The sequence below is a fragment of the Nyctereutes procyonoides genome, unplaced genomic scaffold (assembly GCF_905146905.1).
Source record: "Nyctereutes procyonoides isolate TBG_1078 unplaced genomic scaffold, NYPRO_anot_genome, whole genome shotgun sequence".
In the NCBI taxonomy this organism is placed as follows: Eukaryota; Metazoa; Chordata; class Mammalia; order Carnivora; family Canidae; genus Nyctereutes; species Nyctereutes procyonoides.
The window spans coordinates 56,319,387-56,347,264 of NW_026575133.1; the positions used below are offsets into that span (position 1 = coordinate 56,319,387).

General features: G+C 38.9%; 1 protein-coding gene across 4 annotated transcripts in view; it reads left to right on the plus strand.

The window, feature by feature from the left end:
- EXTL3 (exostosin like glycosyltransferase 3) overlaps positions 1 to 27,496 on the plus strand; it is a 139,044-nt gene extending 111,548 nt beyond the window's left edge. For all 4 annotated transcript variants that reach the window (XM_055346352.1, XM_055346354.1, XM_055346351.1 and 1 more), the window contains 4 exons: positions 1,166 to 1,293; positions 9,580 to 9,724; positions 15,273 to 15,401; positions 24,257 to 27,496. In XM_055346352.1, coding sequence (XP_055202327.1) covers positions 1,166 to 1,293; positions 9,580 to 9,724; positions 15,273 to 15,401; positions 24,257 to 24,466 — 612 coding nt within the window. In that variant the 3' untranslated portion in view covers positions 24,467 to 27,496. The remainder of the gene's footprint in view (positions 1 to 1,165; positions 1,294 to 9,579; positions 9,725 to 15,272; positions 15,402 to 24,256) is intronic.
- The last annotated feature ends 382 nt before the right edge of the window (positions 27,497 to 27,878 follow it).

Genomic DNA, 27,878 nt, shown 5'->3' on the forward strand with positions numbered 1-27,878 from the left:
CCTCTCAGTACAAGTAAATTTCTGTTGAAAGTAAGGTGACCCTTTCTGCTTTTCTAAAAAGATGATTCCTCAGGAACTTCTCTTTGTTTTTTTTTTTTTTTTTTTTTTTTTGAGACTAAAATGGTAGTTCCTTTTTTGTTGGATTAATTAGATATAGATACCATAAAAATAAAATGAACTATTAAAGTACTGAGTATGGTCATCCTCATTTAAGTTTTGGGCAAGTTGAATAATAATAGCTACCACCTATGTTGTAGTAAACTATGCTTATCTAAATTTTAAAAAAATTATAGTGTAGTTCTGTTTGGGCACTAATCTTTGTTTAGAAGAAAATACTGCTTTGTATATGGATCATTTTGGATAGAAATTCTTTGAATTGGGATTTGCTGTGGACACAGCTTTTAGTTTTTCTGAATTAGGTACCCCTTGAAAGAAAAAAAGCTTTTGTATGTGTAATTAGTACTGCAGGTGGGAATTGCAAAGGTGAGGTAATTAACCTCAACTGGATGGGCTCTCCCTCTCTCTTTTTTAAAATACCAGGAAAAGGCCTTAAAATTAGGCATCAGAAATGACACAGACCCAGGGAATTTCTGAGTTGGGTTTTAAAATTTATGAGCAAGCCTCAGGATTTCAGAGCTGGGAATTATAACCTCAGTTCTACTCTGCCACCTTGTGTTCTCTTGGGAAAGTTATTAATTTCCCTAGACTATGTTGCTTATGTAAAATAATCCTCAGCTTTAGCTTGTTTCACAAGAAAATTAGCAAATGAATAAAGCTTAAAATATGAAATATTTATACATTTGCTAAATTATAAGGCAGTTTCTTTTTTAAAGATTTTATTTATTCATGAGAGATACAGAGAGAAAGGCAGACATAGGCAGAGGTAGAAACAGGTTCGTGCTGGGAGCCCCATTCGGGACTCCATCCCAGAACCCCAGGATCACAACCCAAGCCAAAGGCAGATGTTCAACCACTGAGCCACCCAGGTGTCCCTATAAGGCAGTTTCTATTCCTGAAAGGCTTATGCTAGGTTTTACAAGCCGTAGGCAACCAGGTATGATTATTTAGTAAATTCAGTCACAGTCTCCTTTGACCTAAAGGCAGTTTTGGTTTTGCATTCTATAATGCAGCATTGATCGTTAGTGTTTTTCCTTCTTCCTTACAGGTTGTCCGTACTGAGAAGAACAGTTTGAACAATCGATTCTTGCCCTGGAATGAAATTGAGACAGAGGCCATTCTGTCTATTGATGATGATGCTCACCTCCGCCATGATGAAATCATGTTTGGGTTTCGGTGAGCAGCTGATTTTCAATCGAGAAACACCTTTGTTTGCAAATGACAGAAAACTAACTCAAACCTGGATTAGGCAGCAAAAATAATTTTTTTGGCTGATAGTTACAGAAACCCTCAGAGTTAAAGGCTGACTCAAGACATAGCTGGATTTTGGGTCTTAGATGATATTAGAGAACTCCATTTCTCTTCATCTTAAGGTTTTGCTTTCCTCTTTGTTGCCTTTGATCTTGCAAAGGCTCTTTGTTTGAGACCAGGGAGATGGATTCTGTGATTGACTAGACTAGGATTACCTGCCTGGCCCTGGAGCTGCAAGTACATCATCTTAAAACCACAAACCACATGGACTGAGTGGAGGCCAGGGTAGTTTCCTGAAAGAAATGTGAGGTTTTTGTGTTTACAATGTTGGGGAACAGCTCCCAGTCAGGCAGAAACAACATGTTAGAGCAATGGAATGGTGCCAGAGTCCCGGGGCTTGAAAGATTTAGGAAAAAATGGTGTTAGGTACAAAGAGCCAAGAGGAAAAAGGGGGAGCAGGAGGAAGTTCTGATGATGACAGTGCATGACATTTGTTGGACCCATAACTGTGTGCCAGAGACTAGCTGAGCACTTCATGTGATTTATCCTGAAACTTGATTATGTAAGTTGTACTCATCTCCATTTTACATAGGAGTAAATTAAGATCCAGGAGAACAAAACTATGATGCTAGAAAGTAAGTGGCAAAGCTGGAATTCACATGCAGGTTTGTCTGACTCCAGAACCTGGAATCAACCACTAAACTAACTATACTGTTTTCTTGAATCTTAGTAGTTCTTATTGGGGCTTATATATCCCAGTTGAGGGAGCATTACAGTTAAGAGAATGAATTAGATGAGGGCTATTCAGAGTGTGTCATGGAGTGGTAGGCAGGCCATGGACACTTTATTATCTGTCCACGGTGAGGTAAGTATAAAAATTGAGGGTAGGCCTTAGAAACTTTTAAAGCAGTTTGACATTTACTGCGACATCCAAGTTTGTGATCATTTTCTCACAATTCGTCGGTAGTATTTATTGAATACAATTCAGATGTCCTACAGTTCACTCATTTAAGTGTATCATTCATTGGTTTTTCGTATATTTACAAAGTTATGCAACCATCACCATGATCTTTTTAGAAATCTTCATTACTCCCAAAAGAAATCCTGTGTACCAATAAGTGGTCCCTTCCCATTTCCCTCCAATCTCTCTAAGCCCTAGGTAACCATTAATCTGCCTGTGCTCTATACATTTGCTTGTTGTGGACATTGACTAATTGGTACCATATAATATGTGCGGTTTTGTAACTGGCTCCTTTGACTTAACATAGTGTTTAAAAGGTTCATCCATCTCATAGCATGCGTCAGTACTTCATTTTGTATAGATATACACATTTTGTTGGTCTCTTTATCTGTTGATGGACTTTTGGGTCATTTCTGCTTCTTGGTTATTGAATAATGCTGCTATGAAAATTCATGTACAAGTGTTTGTATTCACATTTCCTTTCTCTTGGAAATATAGGTTGGAGTGGAATTGCTGAATCGTATAGTAACTCTAACATTTTGAATAACTGCTAACTTGTTTTCCGCAAAGGCTGCACCATTCTATATTGCCACCAGCAGTATATAAGGATTCTAATTTCTCCATGTCCTTGACAATACTTGCTATTTTTCATTTTTTTATTTATAGAGATTCTACTGTGTGTGAAGTGTTATTTGAATATAGTTTTCATTTGCATTTTCCTAATGACTAATGATATTGAGTATCTTTTCATGTCTCTGGTAACCATTTGTGTGTATCTTCTTTGAAGAAATGTCTTTTCAGATCCTTTGCCCATTGTTATTTGGGTTGTCTTTTTATTGTTGAGTTGTAAGAATTTCTTAACGATCATTGGAAATTCATGGTTTAGCTTCTGATATAGAATTGGAGAATTACTTTTGGCTGTACTGCCTAATCTTTTATCACCCTGACTCTTCTCATTTGTTTGGGCATCTCTGATCTAGGAGCTTTTTCTTAACTTTCCAATTTCCTTTTTTCACTTGAATGGGAATGGAGCAGACCTAGATTCAAAAGGAAAAGGCAGCTATAACAAGAACTCTCCCCTCAGGGAAAAAAAATAATATGGGTTTGGCAAACCAACTTACGAAGCAAAGAAAGAGGCAGATAGATTCTTTTTTTTTTTTAAGATTTATTTATTTATTTATTCATGATAGACACACACACACACACACACACACACACAGAGAGAGAGAGAGAGAGAGAGAGGCAGAGACACAGGCAGAGGGAGAAGCAGGCTCCATGCTGGGAGCCTGATACGGGACTCGATCCTGGGACTCCAGGATCATGCCCTGGGCCAAAGGCAGGCACTAAACCGCTGAGCCACCCAGGGATCCCCGAGGAAGATAGATTCTTAACAGACAGGTAAAACACAGGGGCCCCAAGAGAATTGAAAACATATGCTCATATTAAAGCAGTACATGGATGTTCATAGCAGCATTATTTATAATAGTCAACAAGTATAATCAACACAGAAGGATAAATATCATATGATTCTTCTTATATGTCAGATCCATGGCGACAGATAGTAGAATGGTGGTTGCTGGGGGCTGGAGGAAGGAGGAATGGGGAGTTAGTGTTTCATAGGCACAGAGTTTCAGATTGGGAAGATGAAAAACTTCTGGAGATGGATGGAGGTGATGGTTGTACAGTGTGAAAATGTGCTTAATGCCATTGAACTGTGCACTTAAACATGATTAAAATTGTAAATTTATTACATATATTTTGCCACACACACACGCAAATCAGTTGTTAAACAAACAAATGAAGTATAAACAGCCCAAACATCCATCAGCTAATGAATGGATTAAAAAAAAAAGGTCAATATATCCATACAACAGAATACTATTTAGCAATAAAAAGGAGTGAAGTACTGATATGAGCTACTGTGTGGGTGAATTAGAAAACAGGCTAAGTGATAGAAGCCAGGTGCAAAGGCCACATACTGTTTGATTTTGTTTATATGAAATGTCCGTGTAAGGCAAATTGATGGAGTCAGATAGATGAGTGGTTGCAATGGGCTGGGGACAGAGGGAGATGAGGACTGAGTGCTAATGGGTATGGGGTTTCTTTCTAGAGTGATGAAAATATTCTGAAATTAGATAGTGGTGGTGGTTGCGCAACTTTGTGAATGTACTAAAACCCACCAATTCAAATGCTTTTACATTGAGTGAATTTTATGGTATGTGATTTATATCTCATCAAACTTTATTGGGAAAAAGAAAGAAAGAAAAGACAGCACAAGCTTAAGAGGAGGTATGGGATTATGGTCTGGAAGGTGGGTTTCTCTTCCTGGATCCAAGTATCTCTATTGTCTTGGAGTGAAACGTTTGAATTCTGCAACAGGACGTTGATCTTTTTCTCTGTAATATCATGGCTCTGCTTTATGGGTTTTCTTTTCCAAAGGGAAAACTAACCAAAACCTTTTCCTTTGCCATGGTTTAGTATAGGTTCCTCAATATCTTGTTTTGGAGAGAACGAAAAGTCATATATACTATCATAATATAAGATAAATACAAGAAACAGGGAGCTTAGAAAAGAAACTCTTGTTTTTTAGATAGGTAGGAAGCAAAATCTCACCTTATATTTTTTTTACACATTTTGAATTATTCATTGGTTTTACACTTTGTTTTTATTGCATTTCAAATCATTTGATTCTTAATGAACTAGAAAGAACTAATATGGACTTTATCATACAAAGAGACATTCTCATTCTTGTTGGTTATACTTCCATGTTTTCTTTCTTACATTAAATGTAATACTTTACATTTATGTACATTATTACATTTACATTAGATGGAAGTATACTTTAATATACTGTAATACCTTAAATATTTACTGCTTTAATCAAAACTGCTTTGCCAAAGTTTTGAAGATCATGAAATTTTTAATTTTTTAATTAAAAATTAACAGTAATAGGGTACGTGGGTGGCTCAGTCAGTTAAGTGTCCAGTTCTTTATTTCAACTCAGGTCATAACCTCAGGGTGGTGGGATTGAGCCCTGTATCAGACTCTATGCTCAGTGTGGAGTCTACTTATCCTTCTCTGTCTGCTCTTCCCCCCCTTCATGCTCTCTGTAACATAAATAAAATCTTTAGAAAAAATTAACAGTAACATCTTTTGCTTCATTCAGGTAATTCATTAAAAGTTGTTTTGATCTCACACACCTGCTTAAAAATATGTCTTTATTTAAAATATATAGTATTTGGGGGTGCCTGGGTGGCTTATTCAGTTAAGTGTTTGCTTTTGGCTCAGGTCATGATCCTGGTGTCCTGGGATTGAGCCATGCATCCAGCTCCCTATTCAATAGGGAGTCTGCTTCTCTCTCTCCCTCTGCCCCTCCCCACCCTGCTCGTGCTCGCTCTCTCACTCTGCTCTCTCTCTCAAATAAATAAATAAAATCTTTTTAAAAATGTAGTATTTGAAAGGTTAACTTTTTTTTTATTAAACTGTACTAATATGGAAATGTGTGGTAAGTGATGTGTCAAAGTTCATATCACAAAAAGGTTGAATTGATGTACTTATTTCTAAGATGATAATATTTAAATTTGAAATGTAAATAGAAGAATATCACTGACGATTCAGGTTATTCAGTGGAATACTATCTTGATTTCATTATTTCTAAAATTTTCCTTAGTTTTTCAAAGTTTCATTTATCTAGCAAATTTTCTGTTTTGAAGTTTGAGCTATAAAATTACCTTTGAAAATATCTTCCTATTATAGTGTGTTAGGGGGCCCCTGGGTGGCACAGTATGTTAAGCATTGGACTCTTGGTTTACCCTCAGGTCATGATCTTAGTTAGGATTGTGGGATTGAGCCCTAGGTCAGTTCCGAGCAAGGAGTCTCTCTCCCTCTCCCTCTGCACTCTGTACCTCCCTGTGCTCTCTCTCTAAAGTGAATAAATAAATCTTTAAAAAGATAGTGTGTTGATAATTAGAACATTAACTCATTTAAAGAACAATTCATTAAAGGTAAAGTATACCAAAGCCTGACCTGTAATATGGCATATACATTCAAAATATTTAGTCCAGGGGTGCCCGGGTGGCGCAGCAGTTGAGCGTCTGCCTTCAGCTCAGGGTGTGATCCTGGGATCCGGGATCGTATACCACATCGGGCTCCCTGTGAGGAGCTTGCTTCTCCCTCTGCCTGTGTCTCTGCTTCTCTCTGTCTCTCTCATGAATAGATAAATATTTAAAAAAAATTTAGTGCAGCACAAATTTGAGTATGATGTTAAGGAATTGATTACATACAACATTTTTATATGTAAAATTGTAGCATTATTTATAGTTGGTATTTTACTTATTTTTTAAAAAAGATTTATCTATTTTAGAGTGCATGCACATGAGCGGGGAAGGGGAAAGGGGGAGGAAGAGGAGCAGATTCCCTGCTGAGTGTGGAGCCCATTCAGCTAGATCTGAGATCCTGACTTGAGCCAAAATCAAGAGTCAGACACTTAACCAACTGAGCCACCAGGGTGTCCCTATAGTCAATATTTTAAAATGCCTAACTTCCTTCCTTTCTTTCTCTCCTTCCTTCCTTCCTTCCTTCCTTCCTTCCTTCCTTCCTTCCTTCCTTCCTTCTTTCTTTCTTTTCTATTTTACTTATTTCTTTGGGGGGGGTGGAGAGTACAAGTATGGGGAGTGGCAGGCAGAGGGAGAGGGAGAAGCAGGCTCCCAGCTGAGCAGGGAGCCCAATATGGGGCTCAATCCCAGGACTCTCAGATCATGACTTGAGCCAACGACAGATGCCCAATTGACTGAGTCACCCAGGTGCCCCTTAAATGCCTAACTTTCAAATATCCACTGAGGCCATACTATCTAAAACTACTGATGTACTGTCCCAGGAATTTAAGCCTTTATCTGAGTTTATCTCATATCAGTACTACTTCTTCTTCTTCTTTTTTAATATTGGTACTTCCATATTGATTTTTCCTTATTATTTAACAAATAACGTCCAGTTGACTGTGTAATGGTTGACAGCCCTTAACAAATTAGATATGTTATCTTTTGATATCATGTAGCCAATGAGATTCTGGCTTATTGAGAACTTATTACATTATTGATAGCAACCAAATCAGATGATTGAAATATTGTTTCCTATTCTGCTGCTTGAGGACTAGTAGGAGCAATAGGCATTTGAAGAGATAAGCATTTTTAGGAATATTGATAATATTTGATATCCCACTGGTATTTATTAGCAATTCTTACATTCTATAAATATCAAAATATATTGAAAACATCTTACAGCTTTTAGGTTAGTCATTTGGAGTTATTTTTAGGAAGTAAGTTAGGGCTCAGGTAGGACTTGGGTAGGAGATGCCAGAAGGCCCATGAAGAAGGCGGTTATATTGTGATACAAGTTGTGGTTTCTCATCTATAGGATTCAATTAATTGCCTTTAAACTTAATAGAGGAATTCTTTTGGAATGACATCTTTTGTGTTTTATGAATTAAAGTTCTATGTGAGTGATGAGTTTCTCGAGCAGTTTATTTTTTTATTTTTATTTTTTAAAAGATTTTATTTATTTATTCATGGGAATAAGAGAGGCAGAGACACAGGCAGAGGGAGAGGCAGGCTTCCCACAGGGAGCCCGATGCAGGACTTGATCCCAGGACCCCAGGATCATGACCTGAGTTGAAAGCAGGTGCGCAGCCTCTGAGCCACCCGTGTGCTCCTCTTGAGCAGTTTATTATTTATTTATTTATTTATTTATTATTTTTATTTTTTATTTTATTTTATTTTTTTCTCTTGAGCAGTTTAAATCTTGTTCTGGAGTGAGCTGGATTAGGGATATAGCAGTTTTTTTTTTTTCTTTACAAGACTCCTGAAGCACTTCTTTAGGGCCATAGTATTCTATAGAGTATAACTGCTTTCAGCTTTATGATTTTAGCCTGTAAAGTTGGGGAACTGATTTTCTTTGCTCTACCTTATCTATAAATTTGGGGGTGATATAAAAGTTTATCCTGAAAACATGCTGTCTTTTCAATGTATCATTTTTTTTTTTAAAGATTTTACTCATTTGAGAGAGAGAGAGAGTGCAAGTGTGCACATGAGTGGGGGGAGGGACAGAGGGAGAGGGAGAAGCAGACTCCCCGTTGAGCAGAGCCCAGTGTGGGGCTTGATCCCAGGACCCTGAGATCATGACCTGAGTCAAAGGCACATGCTTAAGTGGCTGAGCTGCCCAGGTGTTCTTCAGTTTATTATTTCTTGCATTTATGAATCTTTCATTTGTATGGTCCTGTAGATCACTTTTTTTAATTACATTTTTAAATTTAAATTCAATTTGCCAACATATAGTATAATACCCAGTGCTCATTCCATCAAGTTGGATCACTTCTTTTGATGGTACAGGTTTCTGCCTCAGGTCTGCCCAAATCAGGAACTAAGACTGTTGCACCTTACTCCAGCCAACAGTCTCCTGTGGTTAAATCAGTGTTCTGCAAGCTTTTTTCTTTTTATGGTGTATCTTCCAGTAAGAGAAAAGTTAAGTATGTAATATACATAAATTATATACAAGTCCTATTGTGCTCATTAAAAACAAAACTTTTCAGAAGAAAAATAAAAATAGAAAATAGCACAGAAAAAAATCAAAACTGTTTTGAGAATTAAGATTAAAAATAAATAGAACTAGAAATTGGTATCTTCTTCCTGCTTCTTAGCAGATTGCTGTATGTATGTCATTTTGGAGACTCTTTAGTTATCTCCTTTCCTATTATTCTGGCTGATTCTTTCTGAAAAGGCTGGAGAAGTGCTGGCTGCCAGATGTTAGAAGAGCAACAAGCAGATGGTTATTAAAGAAGTTACATGTAGGGATCCCTGGGTGGCGCAGCGGTTTGGCGCCTGCCTTTGGCCCAGGGCGCGATCCTGGAGACCTGGGATCGAATCCCATATCGGGTTCCCGGTGCATGGAGCCTGCTTCTCCCTCTGCCTGTGTCTCTGCCTCTCTCTCTCTCTCTCTCTGTGTGTGTGTGACTATCATAAATAAATAAATTAAAAAAAAAAAAAAAAAAAAAGAAGTTACATGTAGCACTGTTTGCTTGTTCTTATCCAGTTTGGCCTGTGATTGATTTACATTATTTAAAAATTTTTAAGAGGAAAAAAGAAATAATAGCCCAAGGTGGCCAGAGCCTGCAAAATAGAGGCAATAATTTCAACTGTTTCTGAACATCTTAGAACTTTGTACTCACACTCAGTGTGCATCTACTTGTGTTTTCTGAGGGTGTGGAGAGAAGCACGGGACCGCATTGTGGGTTTCCCCGGCCGTTACCATGCGTGGGACATCCCTCACCAGTCCTGGCTCTACAACTCCAATTACTCCTGTGAGCTGTCCATGGTGCTGACAGGTGCTGCCTTCTTTCACAAGGTAAGAAAATAGTTGGTAAGATTGGTGTGAACTTGGTTAAGAGTGAGCCTTTGTGTGTTGGTGAAATGTTGCCCTAAAGTCAACCCTCCTAATGTTTCTTATATGTCTGTTTTATGCCAGATGTAAGTTATTTCTATTGTTAAAGATTGTATACAAGATGCTCAGAGCAACTCTGGAATAAAAAGTTAAGGTGGGAAGGCTCCCTGCACAATTGCATATAGGCTATTAGGGAAATTAGTTTGTCTTTTTGGGTGTTGGTTCTTCTTTTGTACACTTGAGAGCTTTGGGCTAAAATACTGTTGTTTTACCATTGCCATCTCAGATATGGCCTGGTCAGCAGAAGGCTGGTTCTCTTCTGACTCAGGCTAACCCATCACCATCTCAGACTCCAGCATGAGCCTCTGTTGTGGTTTGGCAAGTTTTGTTTATTCCTTGGAGCTTTCACCATGGCATACATCCCAATTTTTATTGAATATCCAAAATGCAAACCCCTCTAGTCAGTATTTCTCTATTGTTATTGCTAAGATTTTGTGTGTGTGTATGTGTGTGTGTGTGTGTTCCTGATTCATCTTTCATCTGGATATTTTCTGTTCTGTAAAGCAGCCACTGGCCACACATGGGTATTGAGTACTTGAAATGAGACTGGTCAGTATTGAGATGGTTGTTAAGTGTAAAGTGCACACCAGATTTTGATATGTTAAAATGCAATTATTTTGGATACACTGGGTTAAATATATTCTAATTAATTTTACTGTGTCTCTTTTTAAAAATGTGGCTAGTCGGGATACCTGGGTGTCTCAGTTCAGCATCTGACTTTGGCTCAAGTCTATCTCAGGGTCCTGGGATCGAGTCCTGTGTTGGGCTCTGCTCTCAGTAGGAGGTCAGCTTGTCTCTCTCCCTCTGCCCTGCTCATGCTTCCTTTGTCTCTCTCACATATAAATTGATAAAATCTTTTAAAAAGATGTGGCTATTAGAGAATTTAAAGTAACAGATGTGACTCACATTATATATCTTAATGTTGCTTTATACCTTCCCTCACAAGTACTTCTTCTGGGCTTTGAAGAATCCCTCTTCTGAGATGGTCAAGTTGCCTGCACCCTCCACTTCACAGAATGCCTCCTCTATCTCCTTGATCTGATTAAAATACAACTATTCTCTAAGGCAGTGCTTCCCCCTTACCCTGTTCCTGTATTTCTTCCAGGGACAGTGATTGAGTCTATTTATTTCCCCAGATATGTACTTTGGAGCAGAGAAGGTATTAAAAAAACATTTTTATTGCTTAACGATGACACTTCTAGACAATTCTCAGCTTTCATATAAAATCTAGTTTGAGGCTCATAGCATCTGTCTTTTTGCTGCCATCTAGCAGCCTCCTACCAATTTTTTCCTGGTCATCAAAGATATTGGCACATGGGCCATTCCCCTTATCTCCCCTCCATGCTCTCTCTTATTTTGGTCAATTTCATTGCCCTCATGGAACACTCATGCACCACACAGTTTTCCCCATAAATGTCGGAAGTATCTCAGGCTTCTAGCTTCTGTATCTAGTGCTCTTCTTACTTTGTGTCTCTTCCCTAGATGTTCTCTCATATCTCAAGGTCTTGGCTGAGTACCTATAGGCTGATAATTTCTGTGTCTGTATTCTAGCCTTGTTTGTTCCCTGAAGCCTGTACTCATATACTAGTTGATTTCAGAACCTCCCCTGTGTGTCCCTCTGGTACTTCAAACTGACATCCCAATTTTCTCCAGTCTTTGTTATATATTTCATATTTCAGATGCTGGCATCTTGTGACCCACCTCAAACAGAGCCTTGAGAGTCATCTTATTAGGGACATTTTGAACCAGCCTAAGAAATCATTACATTTTCAGCTTTTTTTTTTTCTTTTTAAAACTTAATGTGTGAAGTTGTTATGCTTGGCCCATTCTTGAACCTCACTCTTGTGCTTATTTTCTAAACATGTGTGAGCTTTGGTTAGGATGGAGGATGCTAGTAGAATTAGGAAGTATCTGGCTGAGAAACCATACCTAACTAGGAGTCCTTTATTTTCACATTGGTCATCTGAGAAAGAGCCACCAATTTCAGCATTGTCTATTCATACCTTGAGAATTTATTGGTCTTCTAAAAAGTCTGCCTGTTCTCAAATTCTTTAAAGTTACAATAGCCAGATCCCCTCACTTTCAAGTAATAAATAAATTACTTAGTAAACCTTAGAATTTTTTTTTCTATTTGAAAAACTAGAGCAAAGGTTATAAAGTAGCAGCCCTCAAGTCTGTGGTTTACAGAAATGTTTATTTAGTCCCCCAGTGCTATCCCATACACTGCCAAGTTTTAAACACCAGAGAATTTTACAGAATCATCTGGACCTCAGTAAACATGAAGACCAGGTTGGACTTGGGTATTGTTCCTGCCAGGCACCAATTGGCTTAAGCTGATAGCCACTGTTCCCTGTAGATAGGCACGTATGCACTTACTTGCTTCACAACATTTTATTTTTCTTTAAAATGTCACTTACTGAGGCCCCAGCATGGCTTAGTTGGTTGAGCATCTGACTCTTGGTCTTGGCTCAGGTCATGGTCTCAGGGTCCTGGGACCGAGCCCCACAATGAGCTTCACACTTGTCATGGTGTCTGCTTGGGATTCTTTCCCTTCCCCTCTGTTCTCCGTCTGCTCACACTCACTTGCTCTCTCTCTCTCTCAAATAAATGAATAAAATCTTGAAAAAAAATGTGACTTATTTACTTTACTTACCTTGTTTGGTCCTTGAAAGCAATGAAGTTGGTCATCCTTAATCCAGAGATCAAGTTTTTTTTTTATTATAAATACCTATCAATAAAAATTTTAAAATGTGTACCACACAGATGTGTATACTTATTTATAAATTAAATTTATATATGTACTACTGTACTTATGGAAATTTTTATAATGTTGAGATAAAGGTGAAATAAAGTTCCTTTTTTTTTTGAAGATTTTATGTATTCATGAGAGGCAGAGGGAGAGAGAGAGAGAGAGAGAGAGAGAGAGAGAGAGAGAGAGGCAGAGACACAGGCAGAGGGAGAAGCAGGCTCCATGCAGGAAGCCTGATGTGGGACTTGATCCGAAGACTCCAGGATCATGCCCTGGGCTGAAGGCAGGTGCTAATAAACAGTTGAGCCATCCAGGGATCCCCTGAAATAAAGTTTCAAAATATTCTCACTGAATTCTTAAATTTTAGTGAAAGCAATATGATTGAATATGCTTTATTTATTTAAAGCGTTTTTTAAAAAGATTTATTTATTTATTTGAGAGAGAGGGAGAGAGTGCAGAGGGAGAGGAACACAGGGTGAGGGAGAGAGAGAACCCCAGGTAGACTTCCCACCCAGCAGGGAGCCTAACGTGGGTCTTGATCTCATGACTCTGAGACCACAGCCGGAGCCAAAACCAAGAGTCAGACGTTTAACTGATTGAGCCACTCGAGTGCCCCTAACATTTCAGTTTGTATTTTTTTTTGTTTTTTTCTAAAGATTTTATTTATTTATTCATGAGAGACATAGAGACAGACATAGGCAGAGGGAGAAGCAGGCTCTCCAGGGGGAGCCCAATGCAGAACTCAGTCCCAGGACCTGAGATCACGCTCTGGCCAAAGACAGACGCTCTCAAACACTGAGCCACCCAGGTGTCCCAACATCTTGTTTTAATTACAGTTAGTTAACATAAGTGTTATATTAGTTTCATGTATATTATTTTTAATTCTGATTTGATACTGTTATGGTAAGTCAGGGCTCTATTTCTAAATTAAACACATTTTGGATAATTGATTTTAGTCACTGTTTCTGTATTGCTGTGCTTATTAAGTCATTATGCTCATCCACTAAATGTGTTCAAATTGGACAAGAATTTTCATCTTCTTTATTGCCATTTAATTTTTTTCAGCAAACTAATGAGAAAGTGTTACTTTTTCTTAGAGTAGGTTTTAAATCCATTGAAACTTCATTTAAAATATTTTAAAACAGCTTACAAAGTTTTTATATGATTTAAAATGTATCAATATGAAGGTGTTTATTGATTTATGGCATCAATCATAATCACATGATGGAAATACTTCTAAATATTTGTTTTCATGATGCTTTCTCCATTTTTATAAAAAAGGCAGTTCTTCTTGTTATGTGTCCTTTCCCTTGTTGAGTATATGGATTGTGTTCAGTAAATATATTCTCATTACCATACTAATGACAGCACTGGACATTTAAGGGATCAACAAATTGCAATTGTCTTTTTATAAAAGAAAAATATAATTCATCTTTTAAGTTCACCATCTTTTAAGTTCTTTGCCACAAGATAATCAGCAAACCACTGTGTGGTACAAAAATTTTCTGATCGTTATTTCACTACATAGATTCTAACTATTTAAGGTAATAAAATATATATAAATCAGTTTTATTGGGCACCTCACCTCAATCATTCAGCAGCAGCAGCATTGCAACACATCATAGTTAGTATGTGCCTTGTTTATAGCATTTGTCCATTTCTGTGGCATAAATATTCTTGCCATGGTTGATTTCAAGTTATAGACAGGAGTCACTGAACTCGTAGTTGGGAAAGGATGGGGAAGTTCTGTAGTATTTTCACCATATAGATGATAGATATAAATAACCTCAAGATAATAGTAAAATGTAATAAACAATAGTAAAATGAAGCTAAGAAAGGGTGTACTTTAGGTATTTATTGGTTATTAATATAACTTGTTTAATTTTAAGTTTATATAATTATATTTTTAATAATGGCTATTATTCATAAAACCTTATGAAATTCGTAAGCAGTCTCATAAAATTCCTGAAAATTTATCAGTTGACATTCATTAACAGGTGTGAGCCAGCTTTTGTGGGCTTTTCAGGACATTTTAACAATGTAGGCCTTTATTCTGGGTGAGATGAAAAGCTATTGAGGGGTTTGTAGTGACATATTCAATTGGACTTATGTTTGAATATGATCATTCTGCTGTGCATAGAATGGACAGGAGGAGAGAAAATATCGGAGCAGGGAAACTGTTTAAGAAACTATATGAATAATCCAGGCAAGAGATGATGGTGGCTTGGAGCAGGGAGTAGCCAGTGGCAATGGTTAAGAAGTGATCAGATTCTAGAATCCATAAGTGGAGGAACTGAGGGATTGGATGTTTTATGGCTCTATAACCAGTTTTCCCCCTTATTCATCTCTTATTGCCATTGTCACAGATAGGATGCTATTCAACTAAACCACTGTCCGACCTAATTTGATAAATCATTATATTATTGTAAAATCACTGAGGTACGAAGGACCTCAAAAGCGGGTGATAATGGCAATTTGGATGGGAGGATTCTTTATTGCAGAAGATCTGCCTTATAGGATAGCATTCCTGGCCCCAACTTCCTAAATAAAGGGAGTAGTGATTCCATTGATGATTGTCACACCCAACCTCCTCCCCACCCCGCTATGCTTCCTAACAGCCCCTAGATCCATGTATATTTTGGCTGAAAGCCAAAGAATTTTGGCCTCTAACAGACTATGTGATTCTTTTTCTACTCCCAACAGTATTATGCCTACCTGTATTCTTACGTGATGCCCCAAGCTATCAGAGATATGGTGGATGAATACATCAACTGTGAGGACATTGCCATGAACTTCCTTGTCTCCCACATCACTCGGAAACCCCCCATCAAGGTGAGGGTCCCAGTACTTATGGGACTTATGTTGCAGTAGTGCGGATCGAAGCTCACCATACCTCAGAGTCCTCATCTGTAATTGTCTTTGGGTTAATTTTTCTTTGAGTTGTTAATATATGGACTCTTCACTACTAAGGCATAAATGGACAGAACTCAGGGGGTTTGGAACATCGATGGGAAAAATGTTATATCTTTAATTTTTGTTAATATCCTAACTGGGATTTAGCATTCCCATCAGTTAGGAAACATGTGTCAGTTCCTAAGAGTATTTGCAGTAACTGTGATTTGTCACCAGTAGAACTCATAGATATTTTCAGATCATATTACTTTTGTTGCTACATCTTAAAGTATTATTTATGTTCATTAGTACTTTATTTTTTTTAAAGATTTTATTTATTCATGAGAGACAGAGAGAGAGAGAGAGGCAGAGGGAGAAGCGGACTCCACGCAAGGAGCCTGACGTGGGACTTGATCCTGGGTCTCCAGGATCAGGCCCTGGGCTGAAGGTGGCGCTAAACCACTGAGCCACTGGTGCTGCCTGCCACTGGGGCTGCCCTAAAGCAGTGTTTTCTAATCATGTGACCCATCAGTAAAAAAATTTTGAAACTGCAACACCAATGTATTTATAAAATACATTTATATATTTTTGTATATATATGTTATAAAAAACTATATTACATAATAAAACATATAAAGAAAGGAAATTAAGAAGGATGATACAGGAGCTATCTTATAAAATGAAGTTTAAACATTTACTTAGCCAATATAATGGATTATATTTTATATGGGAACATTCCAGGTAATTTAGTCTATGAGAAGTATTAGTGTCATGCACAGTAATAGGAAAATCCTTTAATAGATGTTGAGAACCTATTTTACCAGAGAATTAAGATGTTTACTTATGCTTCCTCCCTCTTTATTACCTAAGCCACCCATCTTCTAAATGCTGAGTTTTGAAATCCTTTATTCTGAATGAAGCCTATTTACAGTCTAGATCTTTCTCCTTCTTGAAAGATAACATTATTCAAACCAATAATAAGAAATTAACTCCCTGTTCTCTAGTCAATTTTGTGAAGATATTAACATTTTTGAAAGAACACTGCTCATCACATAAGAGTCATATCTTCTCAGTCATAACAAGGAAAAGGATAGTAAAAATCTGAAGTATTTATAGCAAAAAAAAAGGAATGACTATTTTACAACATAAAATAGTATAAATATCTGGCACTATTAAAGTTAGGTAAAATTAGTTAAAATATTTAGTTCAAACTGATTCTATATTATCAAGTATATAACTGGACTCAGAATTTGAAGACATTCTTAATTTATTGAGCTTTTGATTTTTTTTTTTAAAGTAAGCTCCACACTCAGCATGGGGTCCAGTGCAAGGCTTGAACTCACCACTTTAGGATGAAGACCTGAGCTCAAATCAAGAGTCAGATATTTAACCGACTGAGCCATCCAGGCGCCTCTACTGAGCTTTTGATTTTAAAAAGTCATCTTACTCTTGAATCAAATGCTGCTTATATTCCCATAAGGTTGAGAAAATTCACAGAGAATACTCATTTGTCAAGTTTCATTTGGTAAGGATCATGGATAACGTGCAAATTATTTCTGTCCCACTCTCTACACTGAAGAGACAGTTTGGCCTAATAATATGGTAGACAAACACGCTTTAATAAGGATGAAAAAATCATCATGTCTGTGAATGCTTCAGGTGACTGGTGATATAATTAGGGACCTAATCACTCAGATTACTTTACATTTTCATGGATAATGTCTTCAGATCTACTAGGGAAGTATAAATAGAAGCATACATCTTGGATGAAGTTTAATCCCTGGCCACATAAGAAAAAATAAAAGAAAATTGCACTGATCATTAATTTCTTTCTAAGACCACAATCTCCCTACCTTAAAGTTTGTAACGAAGTGTGCTTTTCATTTTACATCATGTAAAATGAGAACAAATATTTTCATTTTATATTTATTTATTTTAATATCTATCTCTGAACCTGGGAAACACATTATTACACTTCTATATAAATAATTGTAACAATTATTATCCACAGTTTAAAAAAAGTTCATGCATTACTTTGCTACTTATTTTTCTTTTGTGAGGCTTTAGCAGAAGGCCCAGGAATAGGAAAAACTATGGAGTAATGGGGAGTTAATGCTGGGCTATACTTAGGAAAAGGTTTGATTAGGTATAAATGGATGCATAGGGCCCCCAGATTGCTTTTCTCTCTCTCTCTCTGTTGCATGCACCCAAGGTCCTCTGTTTACCACTCTACTACCACTAAAGATATGATTTGAGGGCGGCCCCGGTGGCGCAGCGGTTTACGCTGCCTGCAGCCCAGGGCGTGATCCTGGAGACCCTGGATCTAGTCCCATGTCAGGCTCCCTGCATGGTGCCTGCTTCTCCCTCTGCCTGTGTCTCTGCCTCCCTCTCTCTCTGTGTCTCTATGAATAAATAAAGTCTTTAAAAAAAATAAAAATAAAGATATGATTTGAGTATTATTAGCATAGGCTGGTGGTTACTTAATCTATAACTTACCTTCAAAATATAAGAAGAATAAAGTATCCACCCAATTATTATTAACTCATGGCACTGATATACATGAAGGTAAAATTATTTTATAAAATTAAATAATATGCCTTTTAACAATAATGGCAATAAGATCTTAATCATTAGGTTATTAACCCTAAAGGCATCAGGTATAAATCTATAATATAAATACTGACAAATCATAGTCATAGATACTATTAGTTTGAACCGACAAACAGATTCTCAAGTATTAACTGTTGCAAAGTCTTTACCAGGCCTCAGTCCCTACCAGAAGAGCTTTCACTTGTCTAAACCTACAGTGATGACCTAGAACTGCACTTTCTGTGCACTAAGTATGAAATTATTATATTCTGGTCAAATCTAATCACTGACTCAAAGACAGAACTCAATTTTTTAGAATTCTGAGGGCACTTGTGATTTTTGTTTTTGAGTAAATATCTTTCATAGCATTACTTATGTGCCTGGCATACACTCTCTCTCTGTGTGTCTCTCATGAATAAATAAATAAAATCTTTAAAAAAAAAAAAAAGAAAAGAAAACACTGCTTTAGTGAAAGCAGTATAAATATCTTTTTGTGTCAGATGAAATCATTTGCAGGGTTATGGACTTTTCCCCTGTGGTTGGATGCTGGCATCTGGGATGAGGAGAAAGATTTTTAGGTGTAGAACCAAGTAGAATCCCATACATAGACACAGTTTGATAATATTCTTCTCCTGACACATTCTTGACAGGGAGGGTGGTGGGAAGAGTGGTAACTCATTGCTCCCTCTAAACCACAAGAGTCCTGTGAGAACTGGAGAAGTAGGGAGCCCTGGTGGGAGTGAGAGGGAGAAGTGGGAAGACTGGTGAGTTCCTTCACAGAGCCCAGTACTGTTGAAGTCCTGTCTCCCTCAGACTCCGGCTGTGTGGTGAGCTGCCCTTGGAGCACTGACCGGTGCTCACCACTTTTTCACCTCTGGAGACTCAGGTTGTGACGGCTGTTATAGGCTATATGTGATGTTTACTTTTTAGTTAAAAATTATGGGATGGGCCATTCAGTCTTAATTTATTCCCTCAATTTATAATAGTAATAATAATTTTTAATTATTTGGGAAATGACAGATATATTCAGAAAGATATAGAAATTACTCAGGCCTTTTGGCATGTTTCTTTTGGGTTCTCTGGTTCCATGTCTGTGGTGGTAGCTTCTTTATTATTATTATTTTTTTAAACATGTACTTTTTTTTGTAGTCTGCTTTTAAAGTGAACAGTAAATTTTCTGGTTCTGGCAATATTGTGGACTAGGCAACCTAAAAATACCATGTTTTTAGTGTTCACATAGCAAACTTTTTTTTCAATGTATAGTTGGGCTTGTGAAGTAAGAGAATTGCCAGAAAGGAAGAGAGAACTAAAAATTAGAGTGGCAAATGTAGGGTGTCACTGGTGCTTCCTTGGGAGGGATGCTGATAGCTTATCTTCTAGAGGCTTGTGTTTATCACTCATGTGAAAAAGGGTGAAGAAGCTTTGGGCCTATTAAAGGCAAAAAACTGGAACTGAGATCTCCTACCTGTTGTCCCAGGAAGATGGCAGACAACTTGTTGATTTTAACCTGTATTTTGGAGGTTAAAATGGGGGAAAAGAATAGATTGAGAATTTTAAATAGTCTGAGCTTTCATAGGTTTGGAGACTCATGCTGTATGAAAATTAAACCTAGCCATTGATATCTTTTGACTATTTGACAGAATAAGACCCAAACCTGCCTATTAAGAGACATTCCTCATCTCAGGCACACAGAACACCCACAGGTAAAGCCTCACTGCCAATGAGCTTGAAATCTGAAAGTACTAGCCACATGAAGGAACAAGTGACTTTGAGCAAAGTTAACAGATTTGACAAACAGATTAGCTCTCCAAGAATCCCAAATAATCGGGATCCCTGGGTGGCGCAGCAGTTTGGCGCCTGCCTTTGGCCCAGGGCATGATCCTGGAGACCTGGGATCAAATCCCACGTCGGGCTCCCGGTGCATGGAGCCTGCTTCTCCCTCTGCCTGTGTCTCTGCCTCTCTCTCTCTCCCTGTGTGATTATCATTAAAAAAAAAAAAAAAAAAAAAAAAAGAATCCCAAATAATCAAACCAATTGGCTAGACTATAATTAAGTAGGTTTTAAATGACTAAAGATAAAAACTAAGAAATTGAAAACACAAAAAGCTACAAATTGCTAAGAAAAAAGACCAAGTGGATTTGAAAAACCTAACTAGAACTAAGGAAATGAAAATTAGAATTAGTAAAATGAAAATTTCTGTGAGTGGGATAGAAAGATCAGACTTAGCTGAAGAGAAAGTTAATCAGCTAGGAGATAAATATAAAAAGTTTCTGAGAAAGAATTTCAGAGACATGCAGAGATAGAAAATAAGAAAGAGGTTAAGAGACATAGAGGATATAAGAAGGTCCAACACAGAACCAAGAAGGGAAGAATAGAGAGGATAAGGGACAGGCAATTTTGAAATTTCTAGACTTTATTAAAAACATGAACATTATAGCAAACATAATACTTAATGATGAAGCTTTAGAAGATTCCCATTCAAATCGATATAAAGTGAGGTGATCCACTAAACAAATGGAAATAGAGACCATGTCTGTTTTCACGATGTGGAGCTTGTATCATTAGGATAGCAGTTCTCCCCAAATCTAAAATTTCAAGGTAACTCTAATCAAAATCCTATTAGGATGTCTTATTTGGTTTAATTTGGTTTGGTGTGGAACTTGACAGACTTCTCAAATTCGTAAAGCAAAGGAAAGGCAAAAGACCAGAATAGCCAAGGCACTAGTGAGGAAGATGTGTACTTGCCTTGTTAGAACTCAGAAAATGTGATATTGGCACAGGGATTGGCAGGCAAACCAGTAGCACAAAGTGGAGTCCAGACACAGATCTGTGCATATAGGGAAACTCAACATATGATAAAGATGCCATTTACAGATGTGTGCTGGGATAATTGGTTATCTGTATGAAAAAGAAATTAAGGAATTTTAAGAAGTAAAAAGTACAAAATATAGAGGAAAAGATTGGTTTGAATACATTAAAATGAAAAACTTTGTTCAACAAAATTCAGTATATGAAAAAACAAGCCACACACTGGGGTATTTACAATGCCTGTAAATGACAAAGAATTAATACTCAGAGTAAAGAATTTCCAAATAAGAGAAAGAGCAGATAGATAGAAATAAAAGTATATATGGATGTACAGAACCAGCACTGCAGACCACTGAGGTATGAGTGTGAACTCTGTGTGTAATGCAAATTGTTAGGAGGAAAAAATGAAATTGTGTTCCTATCTTACACCATACGCAGACTCACTTCCAAAGTGATTAATGATTTACATGCAAAAGGGCAAAATCTAAAACTTGGAAAAGTTATGGAGGGGGGCATTTTTAAGACATTGGAGTAGAGAAAATTAATGAACTGTAGCTGCAAATATCAGTGACAACTAAGCTCACATATAGTGAGTTTTTAAAAAGCTAACTGTAGAAGAATGCTTATGGTTTGATTTCACTTACATAAAGTCTAAAAAAATGCCAATCATTTGGATAAATACACATGTGGTAAAACCACTTTTTTAAAGGGGGGAGGGGAAGGGAATTTTTAAAACAAAATTCAAGATAGCAGTTTCTATGGAAGGAAGATGCAGGATGGGATGATGGGATTATGGGTACTGAAAATGTTAGACTTCCTTTTTTTTTTACATGAAAGACAGGTACAAAAAAAAAAGGTACATACTTAAAGAATTATATATGTCTATATATATGTCTATACAAATATGAAGTACTTATATATGAAACATTTGCTACTACTGATCTATAACATATGAATGAAATGTTTTTTAAAAGGGAAGAATATAAAAAAAAGGGAAGACTATAACAAACATGCATACCCAGCAGTTTTGCCAAATAATGACATTTTACCCTATTTCACATGATATATTTTCCTAGTTTTTTAAAAGAAACTGAGTTACCTGGGAGGCTCAGTCTGTTAAGCATCCGACTCTTGATCTTATTGTCATGAGTTCAAGCCCCTCATTGTGTTCCAAGCTGGGTGTGGAGCCTACTTAAAAAAATAAAATAAAAATAGGCACCTCGGTGGTTCAGTGGTTGAGCATCTGCCTTCAGCTCAGGTCGTGGTCTCAGCGTCCTGGGATCAAGTCCCTCATCAGACTTCCCCTTGGGAGCCTGCTTCTCCCTCTGCCTATATCTCGGCCTCTCTGTGTGTCTTTCATGAGTAAATACATAAAAATATTAAAAAAAGTAAAAATTTAAACATTATAAATAGTGTAGATGTCTTGTATCACCTTCCCTCCCTCTATCCATTCCTCTCTTGCTAGGTCATGGGGTACATGTACCTTCAATTATACTTGTTAATACCAAACTTTCTTCAAAATAGACATACCGATGTGTACACTCACCAGCACTGTATAACAGTTGCCTTTTTGACACACCTTTACTAACATTTGGTACTGTCACACTTCCATTTTTGCCTGTTTGGTGGGTATAAACTGTATCCCATTTTTTAATTTTACATTTGCCTGGTTATTACAGAGGTTGAGCGTCTTTCTCCATGTTCAGTAATCCCACTCGCACACCATTGTCACTGGCGGCGGGGCGGGGCAGGGTGGGCCCAGGTGAAGCTGGGTTCCTGTAGGTGGGAGGCGCGGCTCAGAGCAGGCCGCAGAGCTCAGCCAGCAGAATGGCAGCGAGTCCATGTCTTTTTTCTCTTGAAGGATCAGTTTTGCCTCTTTTTGAACTTCATCTAAATGGAATCATACAGTATCTTGTCTCCATATCTCTCAATCTTGCTTTCATATTTTTTAAAGCTTTTGGTCAATATTTTCTATTGTGGGTAATAATTTTAAGTATACTTTTCATCACTAATTTTCTTCACACCCATCCATTCAGTATGCCTTTCATTCCTGTTCTGTTTGGTTCTTTTCATACCCACTAGGACTTTATTGAGAGTCCCTTCTTTCTCTATCACACTTTAAGTAATCTTTCAAAATTTCAGTGCATGTATACCCTTACTGTGCTATTCACATCTGATAATCCTGCGATACTACTGCAGGGCTTTGGGGTCTGATTCTGTTATTTGTTTCTATAGAGTCTCCCTCATGTGGCTCATTCCCTTTTTTGTGACTTTTGATTGTGAAATCATAGTCTTTGGGATTTTAGTTATGGCATTTCTAGGAGGCCTGAGTTTATACCTGAGAGGATTTGCATTTGCTTCTGCCATATACCCTCAGTCAATACCTACTTGAGACCTGTTTAAGCTAAATTAGCATCTTGGTGCTTTTCAGGACCCACAGGTAATAACATAAACTCTAGCCTCATGTGGGTGAGGGCCAGTGTGTGGTTCTACATTCTTGGAGGTGATGTTTCCTCTTTCGCTTAGAGCTAAGATGGGGAAAAAGACCGCTTTCTATGGAGCTGCCTCCAATCCGTGCAGCCTTACATTGGGTCCTGGTGTTTTAAAAAAATCTGCAGTAATGTTTTGTGGCTCTTGACTCCCAAGCCTGTTAAAAACCAGAGTTCCTGGCTATCTCATTGGATTCAGGCTTTTCATTATTTTGGCCTTTGATGATTTAATTTCTTTCCTTAAATTTCATTTCCTTTCTTTCATTACAAGCTTGGCCATACATTCAAAGAGATAATTTATATAGTTTGTCCTGCATTCTCAGGTATTCTGTGCTAAGGGAGTTTTTATGTTATTTGGTCTGTCACATTGCTGATAGTGAAGCTGTGATATTACTCTTTTACTCTTCTAATTGCTTGAAATTTCATCAGTGTCATCAAAACTACTATGACTATAATACAACCACTTTCCCATGTCTTCAGATAAAATTTTTCTAAATATATTTTTTAATGGATGTGTAGTATTTCATAATTATTTAACTTATTTAACTAGTCCCTTTTTATGGGTACTTTTACAGTACTTTGCTGTGAAAAACGTTGATGAAATGAACAGCTTTATATGTACATCTTGCTGTGCAACCCAGGTAAATACTAGAGGTTGAGCTACTGAGACAAGTAATACTAAACCTTTTGCTCTCTACAGGTTAGGTTATTCGGAAAGAGCACCCTTTCCAACAATATGGCTATGTACGTGGGGGAAGGGAGCCAAGGCTTTGGTTCTCTGGTGAACGTGGCCACCTGGGGTCAGTGGGTTCACCAGGAAAATGTAAGCATTGGATTGGTTAGGCTGCAGGATTTCCGTCCATCCTGGTAGCTGCCATTCTCACTGCGCTCTCTCTTCTCTATTCCCAGGTGACCTCTCGGTGGACTTTCCGATGCCCGGGATGCCCTCAGGCCCTGTCACACGATGATTCCCACTTTCACGAGCGGCACAAATGTATCAACTTTTTTGTCAAGGTGTATGGCTATATGCCCCTACTGTACACTCAATTTAGGGTGGACTCTGTGCTCTTCAAGACCCGCCTGCCCCACGACAAGACCAAGTGCTTCAAGTTCATCTAGGGGCATTGCAAGTTTTGGGGAGAGGATGAGCAGAGTGGGGGAGATGGCTCCTAAGGTTCCTAGACATTGAAGGACCTCAGGGACATCCGCTGGGTGGGTGGCCCAAACCCTTTATGGGGAGAGGCAGCAGAAAGAATGGAAAGGAAATAGCCTTCTTTCTCTTAAAGTCGGCCACACTGGGCCTGGAACCCTGGTCAGAGGACACAGGGGTTCCCTATACAGGGCACTGATAGCTTACACTGAGGACCATGGGGACTCCAGAGAGTCACTCACGCAGTTCATAAGCCCAGGACAGCTGGTTTGTGCTTTTTAAATTCAGTAACAACTATTATTATTATTTAAAAGGAGAAAGTTTCAGATTTGCCATTTGAGGCTTATTTATAGATGTGTGTGTATATATACATAGACATATGTACATATATGCACACACTCTCACATACATATACATATACATATAAATATAAATATTTGGGGGGAGTTTGAAATTTCTGCCTGTTTCACAAAGTGAGGGACCCACCAAGTCTTCTGATGTTCTGTACATTGGTGGAGATGGAGCCTGGCCTTATGATATCTGGCGCATCCTTAAAGATCATCTCCATATTCCCCAGGGCATCTGTGTGCAGAAACAAAAAAAGCCTGGCTTGGCCCTCCTCTGGGGCCCTGGATGAGAGAAGCCCTGTTGGTTTGTTCCTTCCTCCATCTGCTGCCACCTAGCGATCTGGAACTCGCATCTTCCCGTTGCTTGAGTCCATGAGGAGGACCTGCACTTTTGGGAAGAAGGGGGCTTCCCCGTGCTGGATTCAGTGTTTTTCAGGATTCATCGCTAGTTCATGCTGTCCCAGAACCTGTCCCAGCGCTCCCATTCTCTCCCATTTGAAAGAGAAGAATGAGGAAGGAGCAAGACCTGAAGACAGTGCTCCCAGGTGGCTTTTTTGTTTGGTCCTCCTTTTAAAACACATGTTGTACTTTGGCTTCAGGCTTTCCTGAAAGTTCTCTCTTGTGTAAGAGAAGAGAACTGGCAGCCTGCACTTTTGGCTGTGATCTGAAGTGCTTTGCAGGTTGGCCTAATCTCTGGCGTAGAAGGAGCAAGCACCCTTTGAGGACCCCTACCCGGCTGGCCGGGAAGTCTTAGAGCAAGGCACCTGCCTTGGGATAAATACCTTGGTGAAATTCACCTTCCCTTCTCCTTTGTCTGGACCTGTACCCCGTGTTACCTGTAGTTTTTAGATCCTCTAATGCCAGGTTGGTTCCAGGACCCCTCGAAATTTGGTGTGTGCCAGCACGGTAGGAAGATACAATTTGTTATGTTGAGCTCCAGTCCAGCCTGAGATTTTACAGGCATTCATACCCATGTTACCACTTTCCACTCTGGGTTTACATTCTGTTCCCTGGCTGAAATGGAAAATAAGCTATTTTTATTTTTATTTTTATTTTTATTTTGGTGGTGGAGGCAGTAGGGGAACTGAAGAGGGTGTTAGTGGCATCTGGCAGGGGTTTAGCCCATGACTTCTACCATTCTCCTGGACCCCACTTTCTTGCAGTGAAGTTGAATACAGGTGGTTTCCCGCAGCTGGACAAAAGCTCAGGTCTGTCCTGGTCATGTACATGCCTTAAGCCAGTTCCGTCTTCCCCAGACCTTGACACCCTGTGCTTCTATTTCTTGGGGGCACATTTTCCTCTGACCTGTCTTTACCAGCGGGGCTCTTCAAGTATCATTTTGAAGCCAGACTCTGTCCAGTTCGAGGGCCAGCTGGACTGAAGGGACCTCTCCTTAATGGGCAGATAAGACCGGGGCTGCTCCTATTACCTGTGTCCTCCAGAGGTTCCCACTGGCATTTTCTTGTCACTCTCCTACAGAGGCAGCTACCCAGGAAATCCAATTCTGCTTCTCAGCAGCCCAGCAAAGGGGTCCAGACTCCCTGCATCCTAACTTTCTAACTACCCTTTCCTAGACTCCTGACTTTATTCTTTTTAGCAGTAGCCTTCTTCCCTCCGGGGAGCCAAAGAGTGTGGTGTTTTGAGCTATGTATGTGGCTGCTATTTTTATCTTGTTTATTTTAATGTGAGAAACTCATAAACTGACTTTCAGTGGGACCTGGTGAGAGAAAAGAGCAGTCTGTGTTGGGACCCCCAATGGCGGAGCTGAGTTGTTGGGTCCCTGAATGCCATTGGTAGATGCAGGAGTAGCCGAGTGGTCTGAGATGATGGGTGACATCAAAGTCTACTGCAGAAAGGGTTACAACATCAGAGCCTCAAACAAAGCATGCAGTATTTGGACCTAACAGGACAGTAACCTGAGGACTCCCAACAGCAGGCTCTGGCGGACACTGGCCATGTTCCTCAGGGACACTCTCAGTAGCAAGGGGCTGGGCAATCAGACCTTTTACAGTTGCTTGGTTAGGTGCTCCTGGAGAGCGGCTGTGTTTGGCAAGGTGGATCAGGGTGAGGCGCAGCTCCATGCTGCGAATGCCCTTGAAGCCGATCTGTCCTGTTGGGAAACACAGATGTCATCTATACCACATAACTGTGACTCATATGGAACATGAAAACAGCTCTGCAGATTCACGTGGGTTTCCCCAGCTGTCCGCGGGTAACACCTCATTGCCTAGTCTTTGCTCCCAGGGCCCAGGACATCCTTGTCCCCAGCTAGCCAGTTTGCTCCTCACTGAGAGGGGCGTTCACCCAAGTGAGGGCCTCCCTAAGGTGCTCATCAGGCCGTTCTGAGCTTCTGTGCCCCTGGCAGCAGTTCTCCATCTGGTGTGGATGGCTTCTCATGCCGAGGCCGGCGTACTGTCGGTGGGGTCCTATCTGGGTGGATGGGGAATAGTCTCTTCAGTAGCTGCCTGCGTGTGTGCTCAGGGAGCTCCTGGTTTGAAATGAGGATATTTTGCAGGGGGAAGCTCTCCGATGTCCATGCCATGTCCATCCATCCCACCCCCTTTTCCAGTTCATGAGCACAATAGTCTTATGTTGGATTTTTGTAAAAAAAAATAATAAAAATAATAAAAATAAATGGAGACTTTAACTCAAGCAGTGTGGAGGTCCTTTGTGATTTTTTTTCAGCAGGGACAGAAGAGTGATCCAAGAGGAGGTGCCTGCCTGATTGCGGGGAACCACCATCGTGCAGCCAGGTGGGACGCCTCCCAGCATATGTCTGTGGGCTGTGTGATTTTGGTCCTGGAGCAGCCTGTGCACTTGAACCTGCGTGATTCTGTACACATGCATGGACGTGGGCAGCCTTGCCTGGGCCTGTTTTTCTGGGGTTAGCCATTTGATCACCCAGAGAGGAATCTAGGTGTCCTTTTCTTTTTTTTTCCCCCTAGATGTCCTTTAACTGATGTGAGTAGACTATAGGATGCCATGTACCACTTATATACCTCCTTCCTTTTTTCATGGTGATTTAAAAAAAGTG